Source organism: Cynocephalus volans, chromosome 6 (assembly GCF_027409185.1).
Source record: "Cynocephalus volans isolate mCynVol1 chromosome 6, mCynVol1.pri, whole genome shotgun sequence".
Taxonomy (NCBI): Eukaryota; Metazoa; Chordata; class Mammalia; order Dermoptera; family Cynocephalidae; genus Cynocephalus; species Cynocephalus volans.
This window is the reverse complement of record NC_084465.1, coordinates 38,813,943-38,827,622: the sequence shown is the minus strand read 5'-3', so window position 1 is coordinate 38,827,622 and position 13,680 is coordinate 38,813,943. Positions and strand designations below refer to the sequence as shown.

Below are 13,680 nucleotides of genomic sequence, written 5' to 3'. Positions count from 1 at the left end.
CATGGCAATTTTTAAAAATTTCTTGATCCAAATACATTTTGCTTAAAAACACTTCCCTGGTGAGTACGCTGTGTGTATTTTCTCTGCCTGCACGTAGAACAGTTGGACTTTAGTAAATGGTTCTTGTGAAACATTCAAGTTAAAGGTCTCGGTTGCCTGGTTCATACCCAAGTAAACAAAGCGTACGAGTCAGAACAAGAACCACCCCCAAGCGCATGGCTGTTTTCATTTAGTTACGGTTTGGGGCAAGATTTGTAGTGGGTGACTGGGTTTTAAACCAAATCATTTTCTGTTAGGTGTGACATAATTATTAAGACTTAGCTTGATCAGGCAGAGAATAAACTAAAAGAGAATAAGAGAACAAATTTAAATCTGTGCTATAGTAGTTATGCACTTTTTTGTAGTAATCATGAAATATATTTTTTAAACCACATGCAGCTTTACACTTTTATGAACACTCAGCCTTGGCAATCTGAGACACTAGAAATCTGAACTCAGCTATTCCATGAAAGACATAGAGTATGTGTGTGCACACATGCAATTAAATCACAACAATTTCATTTCAAAAATAGCCAAACTGGTATTTTAAGTAAAGAACACAGGTTGATAACCTGTACAAATGAAGCATTTAATTTTGACCAATGTGCTTCCTTTTACTAATCATGAAAGCAATATTAAAATTGTTAAAATTCTCTGGTTCAGAGAATTTCTAAAATATTTGCTCTGTTTGAGAATTTTTCATACTGTTTGAATCTCCCTCCTCTCTCACCTTTCCTAACTCCAGCACTCTATAGTTGGCGATTTTAAAAAGTTATTATATCATGTACCAAGTCAGTGAGGCTTGGGCTGCACGTTAGAAGGAAAGTAGTGCAGCTGAGTCCATAAATCCCTCTCTGTTCATAGTTGTTAGGAAGATTTCATGCTATGCTCGACCGTGACATTTAGCATTCTTACTGCAAAAAAATAAGACCAATTATTCATCTTTTTCTTATCTGTCTTAAACTCTGCAGGCACAAAATCCAGCCTAATGTATAGAGTTTCACTTTCCAATACACACAAGTTAGCCTGCTTTTCAAGGTACACGGTGTTCAGTGGCTGAAATTCTTTGCAGTTCCAGATACGAGAGATTTCAGGATAGCAAGTCTATTATTTTGTTTCAAATGTGTCATCTGATCTTGTACTTAAAAGAGCAATGAGAAATGCTTCAGCAAAGGAAGAGCATTTTCCAATGCATTGTGAATTTATTAGGATAAAATTGTGATGTCTTGTGGGATTGAATTCAGTTGCAGTGAGACAATAAAACTGTTTACTAATTGATCAGAAAGCTCAGATAAGAAGCAACAGCAATATCTTATGGGGGATAGGGAGATGTGCAGACGATACACTGCCACCAGTATATTTGTGACTTTTTTCCTACTAAAGAGGAAAGGAGGCCTCCACTGAGAATTTTAATTTTCAAGGTTTTGCAAGGGTTCTTCAAAAAGTTCATGGAAAAGTAAAATTAAAAGATAATACAAATTTTTCCATGAACTTTTTGAAGTACCCTCATATTTTTATTTCAGCTTTTTCATGTTTTTTCTTGATGGGTTTTGAAAACATGATCATTTAAAATACTGTTGGAATGGGCCCATCTGTGATATGATCTTTCACCTGTGAAAGGACAAGAGCTACTTCTGTGTCTCTATCTCCCCTATCCAGGCAGGTAGGAGACCCAGGCTTCATGGCTTTATGCCGGACACTCATTTCCTGCTCACAGATTTCTCTGCCCTTCAGGATAACTCAAAGTTTGCCAGCCCATTGTTGGGTCTATCCAAGGGTGTGTAGTCCACAACTGCTTCCTTCCTTTTCCCCTGAAAGAGTGAAGGTTACCCCATAAACTAAGGGGTAGTTTCTCAGCCCAGAAAGAAAAACTAAGCAGAGCTGGCCTTTCAAATCCTGAGAGTCTAGCAGAGGTGTTATTATATCCATTTCTATTGCCAGCGCACCAATTGAACAGTCAGCATCTTTTCTGAAATCATCACCCATTCCTTTTGCCTTTCATAGAAAGCAATGATGTATGTAGAGTGACAGACTCCATTTTTACCCAGAAAGGGGAGGAGAACATAGGCAGGGGATCTAGCCTTGGGCAGCTGTTTTGAATGGGGAAGGCTCCTCATTAGAAAAGGGAACAGCAGCTGGGGACTGCCTCGGGCAGAACACAGTCCTGGGAGGGTCAGATGTCTTGTTCTCTCCTACTGGATTTCTAACATAATAATAAACAGGGTTTTTTTCTAGCAGTTTTCATTTGGCTAGACATGGCCGAGGTAAATTTTCATGAAAGGCACAACTGTGTAATGGATTTTTATGGGTAAAATGGCTATCATAAAAGCATTAAGCTAAGACAATGAAGGGGTTTGACAACAAGGGTAAGTTAAGACTTTGGTTTGCGATTATTTACATAGGAGGGATGGGAATGTTTACAAATTTGAATTTTGCTAAAAGCCCTTCTTAATTGTAAAAGCATCACTTTTAGACGTTCACAGACTGGGCTTTAGCAAATACCTTTGCTGGTTTTTGAGCTGCCTCTGTCTTGGTGCTGCGTTTTCCCACCATTGTACTTTACAGCACAATTTACAATATGTCCCCCCCAAAAGAGCATTTCCTTTCTCAATTGTCACAAAGCTGCTGAGGAGAAGCTTATTTTTAACTTGGAAATGTGTTTTGTTTTAATAGTTTTAGCCTAAGAGTAGTAGTATTTAATACTTCATAAGTGCCTAATGCTGTCTTACATCATGGTTAACAAGTTTTATTAATAAATCCAAATTTTACTTTTAACACACCAAAAGGGAGCCTGCAATAATAAAATATTATTTCCTTAACATTGAACACAGAGGGGGTAAAAGTCAATCCTAAAAATGAGATGTAAAATAATACCAATGAAGATAATTAGAAAAATTGCTACAACACTGATTTTGGGCTCTCTCCAGTTCTGTTTTTATTGATTTCCAATAGAAAAAAATATATTGTATGAATTAAATATTACATAATTTTTAAAAGGCTGTGTGTGTCAGCTAACTATCTGGTATACATCAAATAGTGACCATATTTAAAGAACAAAGAAATACTCAGTAATAATTGTGAATAAGTAATAAATAATTTTAAATCTAATAAATGTGAATTAACAGATATTAAGAAATAGATTCACTTATTTATTTATTGGTGCCTGGCACATAGGAGGTGCTTTATAAGTAAATAATGAATGAATGATTGGCAGATGTGTATTGAATGCCATCTATGTGTTTGATATTATGATAGCTGCTGAATGCTACTGTGCAACCACTGGATACCAAAAGAGGTATTTTTACTGTGACTTTCTTCTCTGTGTGGGAAATACTATAGCAACAAAAATGTCGTGCACACACAGCTGGTGCACAGAGCAAGGCATATAATGGACCTTGGTTGATACTGCCCAGGAAGGAGTTTTGATCAGAGTTCAATCTGGAGGCCTGTGAGGAGTTAATAATCAGAGTTATAAGCAAGTAAATGTCTGGGCCCAAAGTGTGTCTTCTCCTGCCCAAAAGATCCCTAGAAGATGAATTCACTTCAGAGTGGCCCCCAAAAGCCCCTTCATGCCCACCCAGCTGAATCTTCTCTTTGTCCTGTCTCTGGATCTCCTAAAGACAACCTGTTTCATCACTGTGTCAGATAGTTTTAACGTTTCTTCCAGATGCTCTGAAATTTGTGACCCTTTTTCCTTTAGTGAAAATTGAATTTTTACTAGGTAGTGGGAGAATGGAAGAATTTCATACTATTTAAGGATACATATTGTGTTTGTTTTCCACACACATGAAAAATAATAATATGTTAGGTTTTTTTAAAAGTTCTATGTTGTCCTTGTAGGTTTTCCCAACTAGTGCACCCCTTGAAGGAGGGACAACACTGACCATATGTGGTTGGGACTTCGGATTCAGGAAGAATAATAAACTTGATCTAAGGAAAACCAGAGTTCTCCTTGGAAATGAGAGCTGCACCTTGACCTTAAGTGAAAGCACGACAAATACGTAAGGATCTTAAAATTCTTTGCTGGGTTGTGCTTGGAAAACAGGTTTTTTAGGAATGAATATTTGTTTAAAGAAAAAAAATGCTCAAAAAGCCCATCTCTTGAATTTAAAAGGATCTTGGCCCATCACATCTCTTGTGGGTTTGTTTTGTTTTGTTCTTTTAACCCTATTTAGTTACTGGGATTAAGAACGGAGAAAGGTGAATTAAGAAGAATCCAGCTTCTGGGGAGCTTTTCAATCATTTATGTAACAAATCTTCAGAAATTGGGTAGATTTGAAAGAGTAGCACTAGTTGGGGTCTCTCTGTCTTTACAGTCTTCAAATGTAGAGTCTCCAAAGGCTTTTTCTATTGAGCTTTTTCTATAAAAGCTCCATGTGGATCCACTTCTAAATTCACTTTCTAAACCTCAGAAATGTAGTGAAGCAGCTAAATCACATTTTTGAGACTCTTTTTGCATGAATTTAAATTTACATTCAGCTAATATGATTGGCACCGTAATGTATGGGGTATATTCCATTTAGCACCCCCAAAGTCTGTGGAGGTGGCAATACCATTCCTCTTTTACAAAGGAGGTGACTGAAGTTCAGAGAGGTAGAGTGTGGTTTGGCAGAGGTAATCCAGAAAGTAAAAGCTAAAGAAGCCTTTGAACTCAGCTTTTCTGATTCAAGACCTGTACTTTTTCTACTGTATTTAAATGTACCTTCTATAAGTTCTGAATACCATAATCAACAAAGAATCCAGAAATTATTAGTTATCATGCATTAACAACAACCAAAAATTTTAAGTTTTATGGTTGAGTCTTTATGTTGAACCTATTCTATCAAGTGGTTGTTTTATATCTAATTGGATTCATTCTAGTATTACAGGAAGGTCTAAATCTACTCATTTTACTGAGACCAACACATTAATTAATATCATACTCGTTAGCTTAATCAAAACAAATTCATTCTAGAAATGCCTCTTGGAAGTTCTCCAGGACTCTTAATCATTGCATTATAAATTAGGACCTGTAAAAGTAAAACAGAGTTTATTGTCTTCTTGAAAAAGTTATTTAATGAAACAAATTATATTTAAACCTTTTCAGAACTGTAAGATTATTGATTCAAAAATAATTCAATGGAAAGCCTGTCACAATTTCATTATTCTTTAAGTAATTTAAATAAACGTGACAAATATAACCACAGAAATGTACCTGCTGACATACTTTATGAAGAGATTTGGCTGATATGTAGTTAGCCCATTCTTTCATATGCTACTGAAATACCATTTCTTTGTCTCAAGTAGGCCAAACATTATCCCTATAATTTTCTAGGCTTAGACTTAGATTATTATGTACTTTTCAATTGGTGAGGTCTGCATTGATGAGGTTTAACATTTCCTGTTTTGTCTGTATAAATACTATAATACAGTGAATATACACTTTGGCATAATAGTACAGAAATAGAAATTATACAATTTACAGCCTTAATGCTTACCATGCTTGCTATTCAGAGTAGTGAGTTCACAACTTGGAATTAATGTCCTTTCGTATAAAACAGCCAAGACAGAAAATTCCTTTGGATTTGCAACAAATATAAGCTTTGTGGTTTTTTCAGGTTGAAATGCACAGTTGGTCCTGCAATGAATAAGCAATTCAATATGTCCATAATTATTTCAAACGGTCGAGGAACAACACAATATAGTATGTTTTCTTATGTGGTAAGTGTAAGCATTACTTTTTTCATGAACTAGGATGTTTGCTTTTTTCTTAATCTACTTAGAGTAATAAAATTAACAAGCTATTTTGTTTTGTTTTTATCTCCCATTCAGGATCCTGTACTAACAAGTATTTCTCCAAGTTACGGTCCTAAAGCTGGTGGAACTTTGCTTACTCTAACTGGGAAATTCCTAAACAGTGGAAATTCTAGACACATTTCAATTGGTGGAAAAACGTGTACTTTAAAAAGGTGTTGTAAATTTATTTTTGTTGTGTCCATCAGATTGGATTAATACCTGTACCTAAAAAATCAAGCAAACACTGTTCTTTTTAGTGGAGACAAATCAAGATGTTTACTTATTGTTTATTCTCCTCCTGCTGACAAAACTTCCTTCTTCCCAAATCCATCTACTTCTCCCTTGCTGATTTTTCTACGCTTCCTTCATTATTTATTAATCCCTTTTTTCAGCTTTGTTGTCCCATTCACCTTTATTGTTATATCTGAACATCCTAGTTATATTATTAGCTGTGAGATTCTGGTAATTGGCAATAAATTGAAACAAACATTTCCATTAAGATTTACAATTAGACTAGGTCACTTTGGGGAGGGAAGAAATGGGGGAGATTGGGTTTGGAAGAAGGTTAAGTTTATATTCTTAGAATTGGAAGAGCTCAGTTTAATCAAAAACTAAAAGTACTTTAATGGATGCTCAAAATCCCAAATGTTTTGAAGTCAAGGATGGTTTGTCCACAACAAGGCTGAATTTGGGATCCAGTCAAATGTAAACAGCCTACACTAGAAAAGGAATTTTTCTAAACCACCTCAGGAAATTCCCATTTAGGGGCCATCAAGTTATAGTCTTTTGATTTACGGATATAATTCTAAAACATGTATATCTCTAATAACTAAGTTTCATTTTTTAATTTTTTTTATTCAGTGTGTCAAATAGTATTCTTGAATGTTATACCCCAGCCCAAACCATTTCAACTGAGTTTCCTGTTAAATTGAAAATTGACTTAGCCAACCGAGAGACAAGCAGCTTCACTTACCGGGAAGACCCCATTGTCTATGAAATTCATCCCACCAAATCTTTTATTAGGTAAGTAGAAGCTTCTGATGTTATGTTCATAGTGAACATAAGGATGATTTGGCTGTAGAACAGTCAAGAGAAATTGCGGTTTTATCTGACTTTGATGCAGTTGAATTTCTTTTAAAGGCCGCCTTTCCTATTCATGAGAGAAAAACTACATTCAGGTTTTGGGTACAATTTTACTTTATCGGTGCTAGTTCATGCCAAGAAGCATTTTATCCTATTCTATTATGTTTTAAACAGATTACAGTAAAATGGTTCAATGTGGCCACATAGTTTTTATGTACTTATATTATATATATATATATGTCAATTCTGTACTAGCCTTAGTCCTCAAAAGTGTAATCACTTTTTTCCTCCCATTCTTCAGTGTATTTTTTGTCCTGCCTGATTTACATATAGCTTTTCCCTGTACCAGGCTCCCTTTGAATCAGTATCTCACTGGACCCAGTTCAATCTGCCCTGTTTCCGTTAATTCTATCAGTCTAACAACAACAGTTAAATTCGTTTTTCTTTGTATTTTTTTCAGAGAGAAAAAAATATTTCTTTTGTATATTTGGTGAATAAAAATACAAATGCGGGCCGAGCCCGTGGCGCACTTGGTAGAGTGCTGCGCTGGGAGCGCGGCAACGCTCCCGGCCGCGGGTTCGGAACCCATATAGGAATGGCCAGTGCGCTGAGTGCTGGTCACGAAAAAGACAAAAAACAAAAAAAAAACAAAAAAAATAAATAAATAAAAATACAAATGCATCTCTTCAGTTTATGAAATATGAATTTTTAAAAAATTTTTCAAGTTAAATAAGTTGTTTCCAAAAATGAGTTACCCCTGAACTTCCATTTGACTTTAACTGTGCCTCTAACTTGTAATCACTGCATGTGATTGAATTGAACCTCTCTCTTGAAATACTAAAATACTTGTTGGAAAGAACTCCTTAATATTGCCATTTTTCTATTTTACTTTACCAGTGGTGGGAGCACAATAACAGGTGTTGGAAAAAACCTGAATTCTGTTAGTGTCCCAAGGATGGTAATAAATGTCCATGAAGCAGAAAGGAACTTTACAGTGGTAAGTCCTTTGAGCGATGATTCTACTCAAAGCTCTGCATCTCTGCCCCTACCACCTGGCTTTCAGGGTACATGGGACATTTCAGTTTTGCCTTTAATGTTTGCTAATTATCTTCCTTAGAGCATAGGCCAAATAGTATTTTTTTATTCAACAACTAAAATTATCTAGAGTCTTGGGCTGACATTGTAAAAAATGCATATACATGCATATAATGTTTAGACACAAATGAAGATCACCAACTTGAGACAGTGTTTTTAAAGATAGTTGGCCACCCAATTATCCCCAACTTCCCTCCCCTTTCCCCCCCACCGACTCCACTTTGTAGCCCAGGGAATGTTCTCTCCCTCTACAAGACCAATGCACTACTGTGGTCTTTCCTTCCTTCCTTCTTTCTCTCTTAGCTCCCACATATGAGTGAGCACATGCGATATTTATCCCTCTGTTCTTTACTTATTTCACTCAACATAAGTTTCTCCAGGCTCATCCACGTTGTTGCAAATGGGAGTATTTCATTCTTTTTTAGGGCAGAGTAGTATTCCACAGTGTGTACAAAAGCAATTTCTGGTAATGGGTATTCTGCCAGTATGAATCTGACCCTCACATCATGGGCACGAGGGGTGACATTCAGCTTTGTATCTCATGAATATTCATAATAAAAAAATAAATGAATAAATAAGTAAAAGAAAAAAACATGTAATTGAGCAGAGCTGCAAGGAAGAGAAAAAAATTGATTCATTTTAGTTCTACCCACTTTCTTTCTTTTGCCCACTTTCTGAGGTAGGTAACATTAAGTGGTGAAATCATAAAATGAAGAATAGTGATATAAGAAAAAGTAAAAAGATACTTTCTGTTCCTTTTTTGCATTGCCAGTGGATTTCTATTTCATGTATTATAGAAAAATAAATATCGACACATGAAAGACTAATATTGAGGTTTTTTAACATAATAACAAGTACAAATATTCTCCTTGCAGAATTAGCACTTCTGGCAGTGAGATATATTCATTATCTATACTCAGAAACTTCACTGTGATCTGTTTATTCCATAGAAAGTGTTAAAATAAAAGACTTTACCTGGAAAAAATAAAAATAAAAATAAATAAAGACAGTCAGTTCAAATGGAAATCTCAGCATTCCCCTCTGCCTCTTTTTAGTGCACTGTAGAGCCATGGACCCTTTTGTTTTAGTAAAACCCTTGGATAAAGCTCTCGTCTTGCATCCTTGTCTTTCTAAGCAGCAGACATGCAGTGTTTTCTTACACCCCCATGTTCTCCTGGTTCTTCTTTCCCCTTTGTTAGCTATCATCAAGTAACAGAAAAGAGCATTAGGATACTTATGTCCAAGCATGTGGATATTGTTTTGTGTTTTTCCACCTTTTCTTATTTTACTTACAAGGCCAATCAGAATTTAACTGAATGCCTCCTTAAATGTGATTGACTCCTTTTGTGCTCTAACAATTTATATAGGTCACATTAAAATGGTAGTTTTAGTTTAGACCTTGAAGTTACTTCCAAAGATTTCATACTTTTTGTTGATGCTTTTCTCTAATGTAAAATGCCATAATCTAGCTGGACTTTTGTACTCAACCAAGAATGGAAGTTCTAAGTGCTCCGGCTCAAGCAGGGTCTTGATTGGGCAGGTGATAGATTGAATTACAGCACTTTCTTTTAGATTCCCCATCCAATATTTCTTGAACACTAAAGCCACAGTGGTCTTTAATTACAAAAACCAATTTGGAGCTAAAAATGTCAAGCCAAATCACCAAACAATAAGGTCATCTCAAATGAGATTTTTTCTGACCTTCTCTATCAGCCACATTGCATCACCTCTAAGGAGTATTATTAGATTTTTATCATATTCCTGAGAGATTGTACTCTAGGGAATCACCGTATGAAGTAAAGGGCTTTGAAACCAATCCCCACACATGGCCACAAACAGAGTTAGAATACCACTGCTATTAGTTTAAAGGACATCAGTTCTCCACAACCAAACATAACAATTTTTTAGTAACCAAATAAGAATAACAGTAACCCTTTTGGTGTTGGCATGTGACTTTTTCAAGTAGAAATTTGAGAAATTATTAATTTATCTAATTAATGCTGAGCCTACATTATTAAAATAATGACTAAATTTTCTTTCTTCTCTCTTACCAGCATTAGGATGACTCATAGAACACCTCTTTGCTTCTTCATTCATTCATTTGTAATCAAATATTTATTAAAAACTTTCTAGATGTCAGACATAAGAGTTGCATATCTCCAGGAAGTTTCAAACAGTGATAGAAGATAAAAATCCTATCTTTACATATCTGGAAATGTAAATTTCTGTTGTTTTAGCCACCAACATGTTAGTACAATAAAACCTATGCATTAGCATTGGACAAGAGTGAAAAACTCAGTGGCTCTATTTTACTATTTACTCTTTTACTGTTTGTGAAAACTGTGTGTTTCTTCCATGTTCTCTGCCACTTAAAGAATTTGAAGCTGACCGTGATGAATTGAACCCATTTATTATTTAACAAATAAAAACTCTTGGTCAGGTCAGATTTAGATATATAGATACAGCCATAATAATTTTATATCCAATAAACTCAAATCCTTTAAAATAAAAAATAGTCACATTCATAACAAAATATACATTAATTTGTTAATGGGCTTATGTCCCAGAAGCCTACAGTTTACTGTGTAGTTTTCAAATTTCTTGTTATGTGGAGAATCATTGTGACAGCAGTAAAATTGTTCATTTCCATTTTTCAAGATAATAGGAATAAATAGCTTTTAGCATTATAATATTAATCTGATAAAAACTAAATTGTATACTTTATTCCTACTATATCTCTATCAGTTTTATCTGCTTACAGCATGTGTTTTTAAAGGTAGAATAATTTTTTTTAATTATTTTTAAAAGAAAATATCAAATACCAAATTCTGTTTGTGCTTTTTATATATATCCTGAGTCCTTTTCCTATTGTGGGCATAAGTAATTGTTTTATCTCCAACTGTACTTGTCAAAGAAAAGGAAATCTAAGGGATGTTGTTGCTTGTTTGTCTTTTCCTTGGGGGAAAAAAGCGCAGCCATTTAACCTTAAATGTACCACTTTGCGTTGCTGGTTTAGTCTAAGCACAATCAAGAGGAAACCACATTTTCCAAAATTCCATAAATCAGAATTCCAAAGGGGAAGATTTGAAATGAGAGATGAAAGGGCATGAAATAATAATAGCAGAGCCTTTGTAAATTGGAAACATAGGAAAAGATTTACCAATATAGAATATATAATAAACAAGAAGTATAGCATGAGAGGTAAGACAGTGAATTTTAGAGTTAATGGTCTAGGATTTATGTTCCCTACTCTGCCACTCAGAGCTGTGCAATCTTGCCTAATGACAAGCTTACAAAGCTCACTTTCTTCATCTGTAAACTGTGCATAATCAGAGCACCTACCTATAAGATTATCGTGAGAATTAAATGAGACCAATCTTGTAAAGTATTTTGCATGGAACCTGGCACTTAATAATTAATACCTTAAACACAGTAATAAGATTACCTACCTACATATTTAATTATAACATTAACCGTATGGTGCTTGGCGATTTACAAAGCACTTTACCATGCAGTATCCCACATTATGAATAACATTTTAATCTTACTTCCTAAGTTCTAAGTGAGGACACTGAGCTTCTGAGTAAGGGCTTGGCCCCAGTTGTCACAGTTTGGGTTAAAGTTAGGACCAAGGAAGGGTTCAGAAAAAAAAAAAAAGAAGAAGGGTACAGAAAAGGAAGGAAGGAAGGAAGAAAGGAAAGTTAGGACCAAGGACTTCAACCACACAGCTCCCACTTTGCCATAGCTACTTCACAAGAAGAGAAGGCAGTCCCTCTAGATGACTGTCCTGTCTTCTTAAGGAAAATAAAATGATGAAGTGAGGGCCAGCTTCAGAGATCAACATAGCTTATTCTGGGCAAATGAAGCTCTGTGTTCCTTTGAAGACGGGGTTGTTTGGATAATTTTGCATCTGTCGTGTTTCCTTGTGTTCTTCAACATTAGGAAATTAAATGCAGATTTTTTTTCAGAAGTTATTTATTTCCAATTGATTGTCTGAAATAGTGAGATGTGAACATTGTTGTGGCTGTTGTCAAGCTATATTCAGTGGATAATTGTGTCTTCCTATAGGCATGTCACCATCGCTCTAATTCAGAGATAATCTGCTGTACAACTCCTTCACTGCAACAGCTGAATCTGCAACTGCCCCTGAAAACCAAAGCCTTTTTCATGTTAGATGGGATCCTTTCCAAATACTTTGATCTCATTTATGTACATAATCCTGTGTTTAAGCTTTTTGAAAAGCCAGTGATGATCTCAATGGGCAATGAAAATGTACTGGAAATTAAGGTAAGAAATGCTTAAAACACTCCCTTAAATCATCAGCTTGAACTTGATTTTTTTTTTTTTTTTTTTTTTGTGTGTGTGTGTGTGTGCGACCAGTAAGGGAATTGTAACCCTTGGCTTGGTGTCGTCCGCACCGCACTCAGCCAGTGAGCGCACCGACCATCCCTATATAGGATCCAAACCTGCGACCTCGGCGCTCCCAGTGCCGCACTCTCCCGAGTGAGCCATGGGGTCGGCCCGAACTTGATTTTGACTTCATAGCTATGTGAATAGAATCATTGTATTTGATCATTATATCTTGTACTACATCAGTAAATATCTAAGCTCTGAAAAACAAACCTTTTTGGCATAAGACTAAAAGATAAGTATCATCACGGACAGCTTTTTAATGAAGCATTTAAAACCCTTACCTGTGTATATATTAAAAAGCAGCAGATGTGGGATACAAATCCATTAAACAGGCTTCCTGTGATGCATTATCCTGCCAATGTTATACATTCCCCTGGACATTTCACATAAGTATGCTCATTACAAGATAAAAGGTAAGAGCCATGAAAATAAATGCATCAATTGTAATTCTATACTTCCTTGGAATACTTGGAATTTTGTATCCGGGTGTGGTCATCTCTAAGCTGATTTATAAATGAAACTAGATTTCCACCTAGTTTGGAAATATATTAGCCTCTAAATATAATTTAATAGGGGATAACAGATTATCTTTTCTAAGCCAGCCTGTTGCAAATGAAGAACACTAAAGACAAGAGATGTTAAGTGGTTTGACAAATGATGAAATAGTGGCAGAACAATGACTAGAACACAGCTCTCATGTCACTTCAGTCATTTCTACTTCAAATAATAATAAAACAGGCAAAATAATCATGACTTTAATTATGCATAGCCCCAATCACCAGAAACAACAAAATATTTAGCCTTCAACATGTTGTTTTAGACATTCAGATTTTTTTTCCTGTAAGGTAATCTGGATGTAAATATGAACAAATACAAAGCAATAAGTGTCTTTATTGAAATGTAATATAGGTTGCCATCAGTCACCTCCCTCTAAGTAATGACATGTTTCTACTCAAGTTTCTCTGCTTTTTCAACAAAATCTTAGCTACGGCCCAGCCTCTGCACACATTCACACTCATGCAAGTTACTCACCTCTCCATTATGTTTCGTACAGCATGAAATTAAGTGGAAGCCCGCTTCAGTGAACAGTGTGTTTACCACAGTGGAGTTTTTTTATCTGCTTCTTTAATTAGTTTTAGAAAAGGAGAGAGAGCTTTTATCACTTATTTTTCTTTTTCAATAAAACTAATCTAGTGTGACCTTTTGCTTTAAACAATTACTGTTTGCCATTTGGAAGATTCTACTTGGTTTTTCTTGATGAAAACAATGGTTTAT

General features: G+C 35.3%; 1 protein-coding gene across 6 annotated transcripts in view; it reads left to right on the top strand.

Moving 5' to 3' along the window:
* Window positions 1-13,680, top strand: part of MET (MET proto-oncogene, receptor tyrosine kinase) — a 111,435-nt gene that overhangs the window by 66,875 nt on the left and 30,880 nt on the right. For all 6 annotated transcript variants that reach the window (XM_063100750.1, XM_063100751.1, XM_063100746.1 and 3 more), the window contains 6 exons: window positions 3,880-4,040; window positions 5,637-5,739; window positions 5,851-5,987; window positions 6,676-6,837; window positions 7,795-7,894; window positions 12,061-12,279. In XM_063100750.1, the coding sequence (XP_062956820.1) occupies window positions 3,880-4,040; window positions 5,637-5,739; window positions 5,851-5,987; window positions 6,676-6,837; window positions 7,795-7,894; window positions 12,061-12,279 (882 nt within the window). The remainder of the gene's footprint in view (window positions 1-3,879; window positions 4,041-5,636; window positions 5,740-5,850; window positions 5,988-6,675; window positions 6,838-7,794; window positions 7,895-12,060; window positions 12,280-13,680) is intronic.